Source organism: Carex rostrata, chromosome 8, assembly GCF_964058835.1.
Source record: "Carex rostrata chromosome 8, lpCarRost1.2, whole genome shotgun sequence".
Lineage (NCBI taxonomy): Eukaryota > Viridiplantae > Streptophyta > Magnoliopsida > Poales > Cyperaceae > Carex > Carex rostrata.
This window is the reverse complement of record NC_135925.1, coordinates 430,232-445,242: the sequence shown is the minus strand read 5'-3', so window position 1 is coordinate 445,242 and position 15,011 is coordinate 430,232. Positions and strand designations below refer to the sequence as shown.

Sequence of the window (15,011 nt, the reverse complement as noted above, 5' to 3'; positions counted from 1 at the left end):
AATTTAAAATTTGGTCTCCAAACACATCTTAATATGTAGATCGCATCTAACGGTTCGGATTGACTATTCGGACTTTGAAACCGGAGAAAAAAGATTTGAAAGATAGAGTGCATTTGGGTGTACAAAAATTTGGGTGCATTTGAACCCTCCTCTTACTATATTATCCCTTATTAATGACAAGCTTACATGTCCAATTCGCATTCGCATGAGAAAGTTCTGGCCAAAGTTTTCAGATAATATCTACATTTTTTTATATTATTTATTTTTATTATTTTTGGATGTTGTTAAAATTATGAATAATATTCAGATATATAATTATTCATGAATTTAAATAAAAATCGATGAAGAGTTTTAATTTTGAATATCTAAAAGAGATTCTCCGAGAGCATGTTCATTTGTCATGAAATAACACGAATGAATCAGACTTGATATGGATAAGAACCCGTTATTGAATTTACAGGTACCTATATATGAATATGGGTACGTACAAAATGTTCAAAATTAAAAAAGATATTATTAAATTTGAGATTTATTACTAGCTAGTAAATGATATTAGAGATTGCAGCATGCATGCAGATTGCAGACTCCAATCGGCCAAAATTATTATACTTGAGATTGTTTATCTGGACCTTTCCAGATTCAATAGTAATAAATTTGCTTAGATATACTTGGATATATATATATATATAGTTGGTTATCATATTTTTCTTCTGATCGATTATTATATCATATATTTGGCAGCTCACTAGGAAAATAGAGAAAGCCATATCCATATATGCATTTGAAATTGGTGGACTGGAGGCCCCAGCCCCCAAATATGATATGATGGCTCTCTGTTTTTATTTTTATTTATTTATATTTTTTGAAGAAAATGATGATTGATGAGGCATGTGACTGGACACGTACAGCTAGCAATCGAGCATTTTGTGGAGCCTTGTTCTCGTTTTAGGACACGAATTTGTACTGCCATTTTCAAAAGCCTAAACTTTAATTTGTTTACATCAAAATCGAATACTCGATAGTCGATACTAGCTAGGGATCATAGGATTCATTCATGTGATCGATCGTTTGCAGAGCAGAGGTGGGAATGTGGGATATATTATATATAATTAATTAAGAGGTACAGCATCAAAATGAACTCCAATGCCATTTTTAACGGCTAGGATTCAGTTATGACTCATGAATCATGATGAAAGAGAAAGATAGACTCAACTCAACCGAACCAACATCCCACAATCGCACCAAAGTGTCATCCCATCAAAGATGCTGCATACTATATCTTCACCCATTATTAGCTTCTCACCTGATCACCTGACTATATATAATATATAATATATAATATATATCGATCGCTCTACTACTGTGACTGTCATGTATAATTATCATATTATATTATATTATATTATATTATGCATTCTATAGTTGCTCTTCCGCTTTGTCCACATTCAAATTCAAATTCAGTGAAGGAAAATGTGATTAATATTTATTTTTATATGATGTGACGTGACTAAAATACTGAATGATTGTGTGCATGTTACACAAAATGTCACGTTGCATTACTAGTCACATTTATTTAATTTTTTTCGAAAGTTAAGTTAGCTTATATAAATAATAATAATAATAATAATAATAATAATAATAATAAAATGTAAGTATTGCAAAATAAATAAACATAAAAAAAATTATGTTGAAGAAATTAGTTGCACGACGTAAGAAACAATGTTGACAGAATTGGTCACGTGGTGTGATGTGACCATGTCAATTTACATGATATGTCATCTCTGATCAAAGAGAGATACATCACGCAATATGTGGAATCACATCACATAACCGACAACGTAACGTAGCATGCATGCTATGAGAAAACATGTAACAATAGTAATCCTATCTAAATGTACACAGTCTTGGAGATGCATGGCTCTCTTAAAACAGGAGCGGGTCCAAAATTTTCTTCAAAAAAAAGTAAGAAAATAACGAATCGGGTTTAAATACTTAATTGGATTAAAATTCATAGTTAATCCTAATTAATACTCTGATTGATAAATTTGAAGAAAAGAAGAATTCAACTTACATAATTTGTACACACAATCATAAAAAAAAATTCAAATAATTAGGACTTTAGGGTTTTCTGGAGAGGTCAAAATTATTTTGAGGGATAGATAAAATTTTGTGAACATGTATATCATCTACAAAATTTCAAAAAAAAAAAAAAGGGTCAAATGCTTCATCCTGACTCGCCATGCGGCTAAAAGCACTTTCAATTTGGCAAATAAGAGGATTGTGATAATTAAACAGTTGCTTGCTTGCTATGAACACTTTAATTTGGCATATAAATTAATTATTATTATTTTTTAGCTTGAATTCAAGTAAGTGTTGTACCCATTGATCAGAAATGACCAAACTGATGCGTGTGAAGTACATCTATGATTTGATATTTGAGGGCAATAATGTAGATTTTCGCATGTGGTACGTTCGTATAAAATATTATAATTTTTTAGTTTGTTTGTACAAGATAAAAATGGTGTCTAGCTTAGGTTACGCGTTCATTATTTTATACCTTAGTGTTTGCAAAAATTAATGAATTAACAAATTATTTAAGATCTTTCGTAGATGTAATGGATGCATTATTTATAGTAAGTATCCTCAAAATTAATTGTGAAGAAGACATAAATCATAAATGTGATAAAGAAATTAAAAGACCTGCATCTGCATCTGCATGCAACCGACATCTGCGGTCTGCCACACCCACAAGTCCCGCACGGCACTAACCAACGGTCGCGCGCTCTCTCTAGATCTCTTCCCTTTTGATAATTTTAAATTTTTAAGTTACAGACGGTGTAATTTATTAATTTATTTTGATGTTTAAGTTATAAATTTTAAATTATTTAAGTTTTAAAAATGGAGGTACGATGGAGACACAAAAAATGAAGGCACTTGAGCCCTCCTCTAGTAACAATGTACGCAATAAATTTGCGAATAACTCACGTTTTTTGACGTTTACAAAGTGAACTGTGAATAAAACGCGAATCACGGATTACTTGCGAGAAAGCGCGAAAAAAATTAATTATTTTTTCTAGGTGTTATTTTTGGATTTTTTTTCTTGTTGTACCCGAATCATGAACTTTTGAATTATATCCGAATTATGAACTTTTGATTCTGTCGAACCGAATCGAACTATTCGTTTATAACTATGGACAAAAGCAATACTCTCCGTATGAAATATCGCAGGCTCAAAATCTGAAAATAACAATCCTTTATGAATATTAAATATTTAAATGACTTGACAGTTGACACCCAACATTTACTCAAAAAATAAAGAAGGTGATTGAAATTTTAGTTCCGCCTTCCTTCTTTTGAACTCTATAATTCTGAATATGCGGGGTAACTGAAACTTTTGTTTTGATCGACCAATTTTTTGTAAATTTTTATTAGAGGTAACTGAAATTTTGGTCGATTCACTCAGTTTTTGAAACCGCCAGTGCGTAGTTGTAGTAGATCTGGTGGGAAAAATAGAAGGCCAAACTAAAGTTTTTGAAAAAAATAATATATATATTTTTTATTTTCTAAATATAAAAATTGGAATGGTTGATATAATACTGTCACTGTCCCACAGACGTCTTGGTCCGAATTCCTTCTTAGCAAAGAAAAATTTATTGTCAATGTCGCTGTCCGTCGACATGGTCCATATCCTCTGAGGTAACACAATATTTCTGTTTAGATTCGGCCAATAGTTGAAATGCATTAATCCGTCAATATTCCTCTGGATTTTTATTGTACGGTCTGGATCCAAAGAGAAATATTATGTTTCCTCAGACTATAAGAATTCCCGTCGACATAGAACTTAATTTATATTATATTTTTTTTCCTGATAAGAGAAAACGTCGGGCGTTGGAAAGCGTTACACATGGCATGCCATGAGGCACTGCCACCGTGTCTCCACCGACCTCCCCATTAGTCCATACCATACGGATACTGACAGCGCCACCTCCCAACCAATGTACTACGACCACGTGTCATTCATCTACTGGCTAACGTCAAACAATTATCAAGTCGGTTGTCCCACACCTTTTATTTATTTAAATATTTAGTAAAATCATCTAGGAAATATAAAATTTGATTTTGTAAATATATTTTTATATAAAGAATTTAAATCGACAATTTAAAATTTAAAAATATAAAGATAAAGATAAAAAAAAATGGTAATATGCGGTATGCATAATACGTGGCTGTACTCAATAATAAATTAATAATAAAATGAAATGAATGAAGTTGGGTTAATTATAAACCAAATATGGGCACAATGTCTTTGATTCTTTTTGGAAAGCATTGGAGAGGATACCGACCATTTTTTATCTTTATTCTCCCTTTCCCTTTAATGTTTTTGACATAACGAACCAACCTTAGGCGCGTCGGTCGCGCGTTTAAATTTATTCACTTTGATAACGCATGGCCCCACACAAATCCTTCATGGCATCCTATATAATGTGCCCCTTCACCCTTTCCATCTCATCTCATCTCATCTCTACATTCTTACACATTCAAAGAAAAATTAAAGCACACAAAACCTGTAAAGTTAGCCTCATATATATTCCTTGTTGGTTTCTTTTGCCTTGCTTGAATAATTAAGTAAAGAAGAAATAGTATGGAGGGGGAGAAGAATCAATACCAAGGTGTATCTGGTGGGCAAGATGAGGAGGTTAAAAGCAGAGGGTTGTTTGATTTCATGAAAAAGAACGAAGAGAAGACAGAGAAAGAGGAGAAGAAAGAAGAGGAGTTGATTGTGTCAAGTATGGAGAACGTGCATGTCACACAGTTGGAAAAGATGGACATGGATAAGAAGGATCAAGAGAAGAAAGAGGGTTCATTTGCCAAGCTTCACCGCTCCGACAGCTCAAGTTCAAGCTCGGTAACTTATATACAAATTTCTTTTTTATCATCATATTTCCTTTTAGTATATATGTTACCTCTGGGGTTCTGCTTTTTCAAGTAAAAAATTAAATAGCTCAAATTTAGTATGTAAATTAATTTAATCTTACTAATTGCACCTCATGTAAATGCAGTCTGATGAAGAGGAAGTGGGACCAGATGGAGAGAAGAAGAAAAAGAAGAAAGGCCTGAAAGAGAAGATCCATGAGAAAATTGGAGGCGAAAAGAAGGAAGAGTACAAGCCGAGTGAAGAAGGGCACGTAGTCGCTGAGCAAGCACACATTACTCCAACGCCTCCTCCTCCTGCCTACAGTGATGATACCTCCATCAAGGTCGAAAAAGTCGATGAGACGGTCAAGCTTGAAGAAGTGTCACCTCATGGTGAAGAGAAAAAGGGGTTTTTGGAGAAGATCAAAGATAAACTCCCTGGTCATAAGAAACCGACCGAGGAGGAGGTACATGTAACGCCGCCTGTGCCTATTGGTTCTGAGGAAGTTAACAGTCCAGATGACAAGGAGAAAAAGGGCATTTTTGGTAAGATCATGGAGAAAATTAAAGGGCCAGAGCAGAAGGATGGAGAGAAAACCGTTGAATCTCATTAATTAAGCCATTGATCGATGGATCGGCTTCAATTTGTTTTGCTGCTTGCTTGATTTAATCTGGTATTGGGGTTGTTTTGTTTGTTTGGATGATCTTGGTTTGTGTTTAAGTTGATGAATTAGGTGTGTAAGTTTGCTTTGAATTGGTTATAAATGTGCCTTTCGATGTTAGAAAGGTTGTCGTTTTAATTAATGTGTGTGCTTGTTTATACCCTGTGCATTATATACAGGCCTATTAATGAAATTTTTATGTTATATTAATCCTGTGTTTATACTAATTCTCTTATCTACAACATTACACAATTGAATGAATCAGTATCGGTTATATGTCCCATAAGAACCATATACACAGGCAGATCGATATTTACATTTGATCATTATGGAACATGATTTAATACTTAATTTCATTTAGAAATATCTGTAGCCTATTGTAACCTACAAATACAATGTAGGGCTCTCCACTCTCCACTCTCCAGTATTATAAACTTTCAGCCTGTGAAAGAAACAGTGAGCTTGCGTTTGCCTAATCCACAATCCTTTTGTTCCAAAATTATCTAGTCGCGTTTCTTAGTAATTATTATACTTCCAGGGAACCAAATCATGAAATTTCGTACCAATTAGGACCATGCCTTATAAAAAAGGTAAAGAGGCTTCATTCCTAACTTGACACAACAAAAAAGAAAGAAAAGGACACCCTGTGCTGTGATGTGATTCTTCTGTTTCTTCTTTTTCTCTTTCATTTTTTTGTGAATAGACTCGCAAGTGAAAACCAATAACGGTGAAATTCGTATAAATTTCACTTTTACTGTGTACCTAAAAGTGCAATGAAAGATAAGGCCCAAAACTGCTTCATTTTAGTTCAATGGGCTTTACATCTAGAAGATCAGTGCAATATAGATATCCGGATCATATGCAACATGAGCAACTTGTGATATTATTCCGTGGGCTTAAATTAAAAAAGTTGTTTATTTATATGAATAATTGTATTAGTTCCAAATTATTCAAGTAGCTTATTAGTCGTCTATTTATGATAAATGTTTGTTTTCAAATAAACCATTTCTTTTGCCCATTCAAGTTAAATTTAAGCTGTAACCCGTCTTTCTTTTCGTTTCTAGACATAAATGTTGTAAGGTATCTCCTAGTCACAACTCACAACTCACAACTCACAACTAGTATTAGACTACATGACCAAGAATTCTGCATTTAAGTCTTCAAAATAAAGGTCATAATTCAATCAAGATAAAAAAATCAAAACGAGTGCACTACCTCTGCTACGTAAGCGATGCCATATTGTGGATAATCTAACAATCACATGCCTCCTGTACCACTAATCAGCCTTTGACCATTTACAACTTGACAGGACCATTCCATATAGAGTGCGACCCACTTGTCAGTCTTCTCATTTCCTACTATCATGGTACTCACAACCTGTGGCAAGGTTTCGTACTGGCTTGCCAATCCGGGTCTCTCGAAGGAAGAGGCTGCATTGGACATGGCGGTAGAACTTGGACTTGACCAAGTAGCCCAACACGTGGGCCCGTGCACGGATCACAAAGGTCAGATTCAGTGGCACCACAGTGGGGCCCAGGCCATTCGACCGGCTCATCAAGGTTGAGCCACCCCCATATAGTGGGACCTGTTTCCCGGCCACTGCAATCGTCAGCACACGGCCGCTCTTTCGTGATTGGTAGAATTCTCTAATCTGCCATCACACATCATGTTTAAATTAGAGCTGACTGGAGATAGTTCTTCATTTTGTACACAGTCCATAGTAAATAAATTCTCATTTCTACCTTATTCTCTAGTAATATCGTTCTGATAAGATGCAAATTAAATACAGTACATATGTTTGGATTTGTACACAACAAGACAATTTCAGTTCTCTAGGGTTATGGCATGAAGGACCCACCATACACAGTGGTCATGGGAAATACAACTACAAGACACTGTCACCTTACATATAAAACTATGCAGCAGTACCAATGTGTTGCTGACTAAGCACACTGATGCCCATCCCATACCGATCATAATATAATTCCGATAGATCAATTGAACGGCACAGATGAAAAAGGACCACAGCAGCTGGTATAGGTGTACTGGTCCATGCATCGTGTTCCAGTCAAAGTTGTCACTTGAAACCATTGAGGACCCGATGTATCTATCCTACATGATTTGCCTATTAACCAAACATCTAACAAAAATGAACATAAACATGTCGTGATGATATCAACTTGATACATATGCCAGTATGCTACTTGGTATCTGTATGATGTGCCTAGATTACAAAGAACAAATTGGCACGTCTCCATCTGGTGTTAAGACGTATAGAAGCATCTTAGCAAACTGCATGCAAAAGGTGTGGGTACACTTTGCATATATTGTCATCAGATAAAATTATTTACATTTTGTCCTTGCTGATTTGCTATTTGGTCCTTATCTCATCTCTAAACTGAGTTGCATAGGGTTCTTCTCGTGGTGTCAGTAAAAAAGCAGGTCCCTTTCTCTTTTGGAGTTTTACTGTTTTACCATTCAATATAAACAGACAACACTAGTTGTCAATATATTTCCACATTGATGCAATTAACTTAAGTTTGCTGTCAGAGCCTTAGAGATTGGGTATGGCTAGAAAAGGAATTTGCATTAAATATAAATGAATGTACAGCCAAAACATATACATATAAATAAATATGATTCAGTGTACAAGGTATGTACAGGTCCCAGACTCCCAGTAAACCAATATACATAGAAGGAAGTATACTTAGGATAATAATGCTAGCTGGATACAATTCAACTTCAACAAAATTAAATATAAATATTTGCTGGGAAGGACCAAAATTTTAGAATTTATGTACTATGGAAATATAGTAGGCCCATTATAGTAGGTTTCTATTTTATTTGACAATTACAAATTTGAGACCTGTCATAGGCCACGTGAACCCATGACCTTTTTGCTCAAAAAGAGAAATAGGAACTGGGTTACTCTTTTGCCTGATTGGCTCTGTTAAAAAATTTATCACCCAATGAAATTGACTGAAACGGGTACCACCGAAGCAGTCAAAAGGTCCACAGAAAAACAACAGACAAGGTACGGTATGAGAAAAAGTAAATAAAAAGGACAGAAGGGTATGCATGAAAAGTGTACTCACATAACCAGAGGCCACCTTGAGGTCGTAAAAGGCTAGGTCGAGAGGGGTAGAGATGACGTGGACGCCGAAAAAGGTACCTCGGTTGTAAAAGACGATCTTGACCGTCGAATTTATGGTCATCATCTTAGTTGGCACACCGGTGTAATCCATCCCCGCCTGGATGTTATAGCTCTCGAAAATCACGCTCTGTAAAAAACCATAAACAGTATTGTATTATAAGCAGTTAGAGTTAGTGGTAACATTCCTACCTTCTAGGCACGACTTTTGAGGAAAAGAGGTACAGTGTCAGACAAAAAATATAATATAATAATGATGCAAAACCATGCGCGGTTTTTGGGGGGAAAGGACTCAAACATGTCATGTAATTATGTAAATTTTCAAGGATAGAAATTGCAAAAGTTCCAACAATGGAGTCATTCCCCATTGGCCATTGGCCATTGTAGTGGAGGAGCAAAGAATGTGACTGACTACCTTGACCAAGACAACGGGCTTATACGCCTTGCTAGCGCCCCACAAAATAAGAGAAAACAGACTGAAAAACAGCACGAAGCAAAGCAGAGCAAACGCGTAGCACCGCACAGTGCTGGCCTCCTTCCTCTCCAACCCCTCTTCCTCCATCTCCTCTCCCCCATGGCTTCCGGACTCCGCGCCTTGGCTCAGCTTGCGCCATGGACCGGCGCTGTGCTTGAGGGAGAAAGAGATACCCGTGGTTGACTCGCGGGAGTGGTGGATCGGCGAGTTGAGGTAGCGTGACTTGTGGAAGTGGTGTACGGGGGATCCACCGGGGGTGGATCCTGCAAGGGAGAACTTCTCGGGATCGGCTGGAGAGGGGCTCATTACGTAGTACGCCGGCCGCCGTGGCGAGCGCGGGGGCGAGGAAGCCGCTAGGCTCGTCACATCCGAGTCCGTTTTCGCATGATGCATCTTCGTCTTGTTTATGCTTGAGGCTCTTCCTTCTTTTTTGTTTTAGGAGGGAACGGAACGGAGGGAAGGTCTCTCTCTCTCTCTCTCTCTCTCTATTTTGTCACTACCTCACTGGGATAACGTTACGAGTGTGACTGTGAGCGAGCTGCTCTGGTCTGAGAAGGTTTTGAATTTCTCCGTCTTACATTCAAAAATACTGCGCAACGATTTCCAACTAAACTTTCCGAATAAAGTGGAAGTGACCTCCACGCATGTTTTGCTGCAACTGGGAAAGATATGGATTCATATCATCGGAGTTAACTCAAATTTTGAGTATAGATCGGACCGTTCCATCTTCTCAGCACGGCTATTAAAGGATATCTGTGCATTCTACCTCCAATCAGATTGGTCCTGATTCTGATCGGACAGTCCGTAACTAAACTTCAAATTTGATTCACTTCAGAGGATCCAAACTTCAAATTTATAGGGTGATGACATTAACAAATCTATTTGAACTTCATGCAGCACATCAGTCCGATCCATTTATATTTTACTTCCACTGGTAATAAGCTGCGTAAAAGAATAATAGCTCTGTTAATATCTACATCCGATATATTCTTGTTGTTTAGCTGTTTAGGTGTCGTAGTTAGTACCAAAGCCTACTTTTCTGCCACAGAGAATCTTTGAATTGGTTTAGGAGGAATGGAAGAGTTTGGCTAATATAACATTAGTGTCATTTTAGCCTATATAACATCAACTCTAAAATCTATCAAATCGACTTCGAACGACTAATCCAAACCGTTCAAACCGATTTACATTATGAGTGATGCGTTTACATACAATTTTTTTTTTTATATTTTCGAGTTATTTTAGTATCAAATCAAGCGGTAAAAATATTGAAAAATGAATGTATTAAAATTAACTTAAAAACTCACACATTTGACCGCTTGACTTAATACTAAATAAATTCGAAAAGTTATAAATTTTGCATGTAAATAGACAACTAATGAAGTAGATCGGTTTGAACGGTTTGGATTTACCGTTTGAAGTCGATTTGATTGGTTTTAGAGTTGGTGTTATATAGGTTGAAATAACACTAATGTTATACTAGCCAAACTCGGAATGAAATTATGGAAGGATTTTATGTGCACGACTTCCTACGTAGGATATGCAGCTAGGGATGAAAACAGGAGTCCGCATCGTCTGCGTCAACTCAAAAGAGCATGGTGGTTTGCGAACGGACCGGGCCGGGCAGTCTGGGCAAAACCCGGGCACAGACACAGATAGACACGATCACAGGCGTCACAGGTACACAGGTACAACGGGTCGGGCATTACATTTTTTTTTTCAAAAACCTCGCCTTGCCCGTTTAATACCCGTGCCCGTCACAGATTCGGGGGGAGGGCGGTCCGGTCCGGGTCCGATTTTTTTTTTCTTTGAAAACCAATAAATTATAAATCCAAATTCATACCTATTAAAATTAATTTGGCATGGTTGTATATTTGAACTCAATAATTTTTGTTATAATAAAATATAAATAAAAATTTTCTTAAATTAATTACTTTAAAAATAATTAAGCTCTTAGTTTAAAACAATAGATTAAAAAATAAAAGTTACTCTCCTTCTTTATTCCGGACTTGGAACCGGCTATGTAAAATAACACAGGCACAGTTCTAACTTCTTCTTTTTATTAGTAATTCTTCTTTAAAATGAATAATTTAAAAACTAATTGAAATGTTTAGAAATTTATAATTTGAAAAATAACCATAAAGATTAAAAGATGTTAGAAAATTATACCTGTTGTTCGAGCAATAATATTTTTCGTCTATTTGATTAATTTGCGAAAACATACAATTATTGAATTTTACGATTTCGTTTATTTTTAAAAGATATGTAGGTTCAAGTCAAATGAAATTGCATTATGGAATACTTGGACTGAAGAAATCATAAAGACATTTATCAAGAATATAAATTGTAAAATCAGAAGCTTGGTAAAGTAAGTTTGAGGTTGTTTAAACAGGGATCAAACGTTGTAACGTTTTAGGCCTGTCAGAAACGCTGAAGTAACAGATTGATCAAACTCAGAAACAACTTAAAACGTTATAACGTTTTTATAAACGTTGTAACATTTTAGGATTGTCAGAACTACTGAAGCACAGCTGTACAGAATCAACTTAAAACGTTGTAACATTTTAAGATTGTCAGAACTACTGAAGTACAGCTGTATCAAATTCAAAATTTAAGTTACAAACTTTGTAACATTTGTCAATAGTTACAACGATTTAATTAAATCAATGTTGTAACATTTGACAAACGTTGTAACGTTTTAAATAAATCTGAGCTTCAGAAATTCCTGTTTTTCATCAAGATTTTACAGAGCAAAATGTTATAGAAACGTTATACAATCGTTGGTAATATTTTCATCAATTAGCTGAGCTGTCAGAAAATTAAAAACCTAAATCGCATTTTGAACTAAAACGTTACAACGTTTTAGGTCAAACAGCTCATTTTTGAGCTGTCTTTATAAATAGGGCTTTGGGCTTTCTTCCCAAAGTATTTAAGCCGACCCTAAACTTCTAAAAAGCGATTTTTTGAGAGCTTAGCTTACTCCATTGTTGTGAGAGCTTAAAACTTCAAAATCTCTCAAATAACCTCAAATACACTTCACTAATCTTGAGTTAAATTAGATTAGAGTGATCTATTGAGTGTTTCTCTTGAGTAGCTTGAACTAAGAGATCTTGTTCTCATATCTTTGTGTTGGCTGTTTGACTTTCCGCTTGGTGTATAAGGGCTCAACGATTCACAAGTTGTAATTCTTTCGTATTGGATAATAGAAAGGCACACCCAGAAGAGGTTGCGAAGTTCCAGAGACGTAACCCTTTATTTTACTGAACTCCGTTAACATCCCACGTGTCAAATTTCTCTAAACTCATCTATTTACTTTCAATTGCAATTTAATTTCAGTTTTTGAGTAATTAGTGGTGCAATTAGTATAACAATACCGACACTACCAATCTAGAAGTTTGCATTCCTATACCATTGTTCGCTCTCTTCCGCATCATCTGAATTCGAATTAGCCCTGCCCTCATGTCGCGCCTCGGTACCGCTTTCTTCAGTGTCGGCTTCGGGTGATGATGGTTGTTGAGGCAGATGTTGCTTGCGTTCTTCAGCATAAATCTAATCTTTCAAGCACACAAGTCTCTCAAAGACATGTGCACCCAACTTACTGCGTTTATCGGAGAGGATCCTGTTCGCCGAACTAAAGCAACTTTCGGAAGGGACGAGAGTAAGGCTACCATTAAAACACATTAAAACACATTTATTTCACAAATATATATATATATATAGAGTACGGCTAACGCGCTTCCTCTAGCATATGGGCCGAAATGCTTCTGGTGAAAAGTTGAAATTTCAAAATCCAAAAAGTCGATCTGAACCGTTCATCTTCTTCTCCATATTAATATCTGCTTGGAGACCAAATTTTACATTTTTCTGAAATTTTTTACTATTTATTAAGCCATTTTGAAAATCGCTGATCCAACGGTAGCTTCTGATTTTTACTGTTTGGTAAGCCACCGTTGGATCAGTGATTTTCAAAATGGCTTAATAAATAGTAAAAAGTTTCAGAAAAATATAAAATTTGGTCTCCAAGCAGATATTAATATGGAGAAGAAGATGAACGGTTCAGATCGACTTTTTGGATTTTAAAATTTCAACTTTTCACCAGAAGCATTTCGGCCCATATGCTAGAGGAAGCGCGTTAGCCGTACTCTATATATATATATAGAGAGAGAGAGAGAGAGAGGGTAAGACTATCATGCTTTGTAAATTAAAGTGGGTGTTTTAATTTGTGCTCATATCTCTAGTTTCAAAGTTTAAAACTTCGATCCGAACCGTTCAAGTTGATATTCATATTAAATTGTGCTCGGAGACCAAATTTTATATTTATTGGAAAAATTTTAAAATTAGTGTTGTTCAGAAAATTCTGGATTAATAAAAACAATGATTTTTAAAAATTCTAAAAAAATAGTACAAAAATTTGGTCTCCGAGCACAATTTAATGAGTTTATCTAGTATGACATTAGTGTCATTTCAGCCTATATAACACCAACTCCAATACCAATTGAATCGACTTCAAACGGTGAATCCAAACTGTTCAAACCCATCTATTTCATTAGTTGCGTGTTACATGTAAAATTTATAATTTTTCGAATTTATTCAGTATCAAGTCAAGCGATCAAATGTGCGAGTTTTTAAGTTAATTTTAATACATTCATTTTTCAACATTTTTGACCGCTTGATTTGATACCAAAATAACTAGAAAATATAAAAAAAAAATTGCATGTAAATGCATCACTCAAAAAGTAAATCAGTTTGAACGGTTTAAATTAGTTGGTTGAAGTCTATCAAAATTACAATTTTGTAGTTAGTGTCATGTAACACCAATGTCATACCGGACTCCAATTTAATATGGATATCTTACAAGTGGGCCAAATCTAGGCTCCGGCCCGGTGAAAAGTGTTTTGTTCTGTTGTAACACTACTAACACGAAGTTGACACATCTATTCGGGTGATGGGTAAAAAGGCTGTAGTTCCTTAATTGGATTTGGTCTTGGAGGAGAAGAGACGAAACCTCCATGGTAAAATGTCGTTTTTTAGAGAGTAGATAAGTAAAGGGACAAGTGGAGTTGTTGTTCCCTATTTTTTTTCAAATACTTCGTGTATTTCCTAATTAATATCATGTTGTAACGTGATAAAAGCAGAGGATGGCGATATATGAAAGCATTGTGTTTTAAACAATGATTAACGGTCCATGGCCATGAGATATTGGTTGGGATTATACGGATACCATCACAACTTTAACAAAATTTACACTGTGATAGACAAATACATATTGAAAATCAATTATATAAAAATTTTATACTTAAAATAAGAGTCAATTTGAGAATGAGACGGCAGTGCAGTTGGCTAAAAAAATATCTTAAGATTGCTAGATATTCAAAAGTCAAGAGTTCGAGCCGCTCTCACGACTTCGTAGCTTTCGTGAAGTGTTTTGAAAAAAAAATCTATAAAAGTCAATTTTATAGTACCATGATATTTTACTCTAAATTATATAGGAAATCATATACAAATACAAAATATATATATAGTCAATCTACTTGAATCCGCTCCCGGTAAACAAATAATTTGCATTAAAAAATCATAATTTACTTAATAACTCTTAATATATGCCATTATTGTAATTCATAATATAAAATCAGACATTATAGAAGTAATTGTACAAGAATCGGGGTTTTAAATAACAATTTTCGCGCCATCAAACTATCAAAGTGAGGTTTAGAAAAATGTCATAGATAATAATAACAATTGCAAAAACTATTTGACATAAAAAAAATAATGTTTAGTGCTGCGTAACATATTAATAGAACTAATAAAA

The 15,011-nt window shown here is 35.2% G+C and overlaps 2 protein-coding genes across 2 annotated transcripts; one reads left to right on the top strand and one right to left on the bottom strand.

Moving 5' to 3' along the window:
* The first annotated feature begins 4,508 nt into the window (after nt 1-4,508).
* Nucleotides 4,509-5,780, top strand: LOC144558167 (dehydrin COR410-like). Its single transcript, XM_078306929.1, has 2 exons — nt 4,509-4,906; nt 5,061-5,780. Exons 1-2 carry the CDS (start codon nt 4,643-4,645, stop codon nt 5,526-5,528), a joined length of 732 nt encoding a protein of 243 aa, XP_078163055.1. The 5' UTR covers nt 4,509-4,642; the 3' UTR covers nt 5,529-5,780.
* A 930-nt stretch (nt 5,781-6,710) lies between these two features.
* LOC144558856 (uncharacterized) lies at nt 6,711-9,830 on the bottom strand. The gene is made up of 3 exons (XM_078307761.1): nt 9,143-9,830; nt 8,672-8,857; nt 6,711-7,227 (listed from the first exon to the last, which is right to left on the bottom strand). The coding sequence occupies exons 1-3, from the start codon at nt 9,593-9,595 to the stop codon at nt 6,925-6,927; spliced, it is 942 nt and encodes a 313-aa protein (XP_078163887.1). The 5' UTR covers nt 9,596-9,830; the 3' UTR covers nt 6,711-6,924.
* Between the last annotated feature and the right edge of the window lie 5,181 nt (nt 9,831-15,011).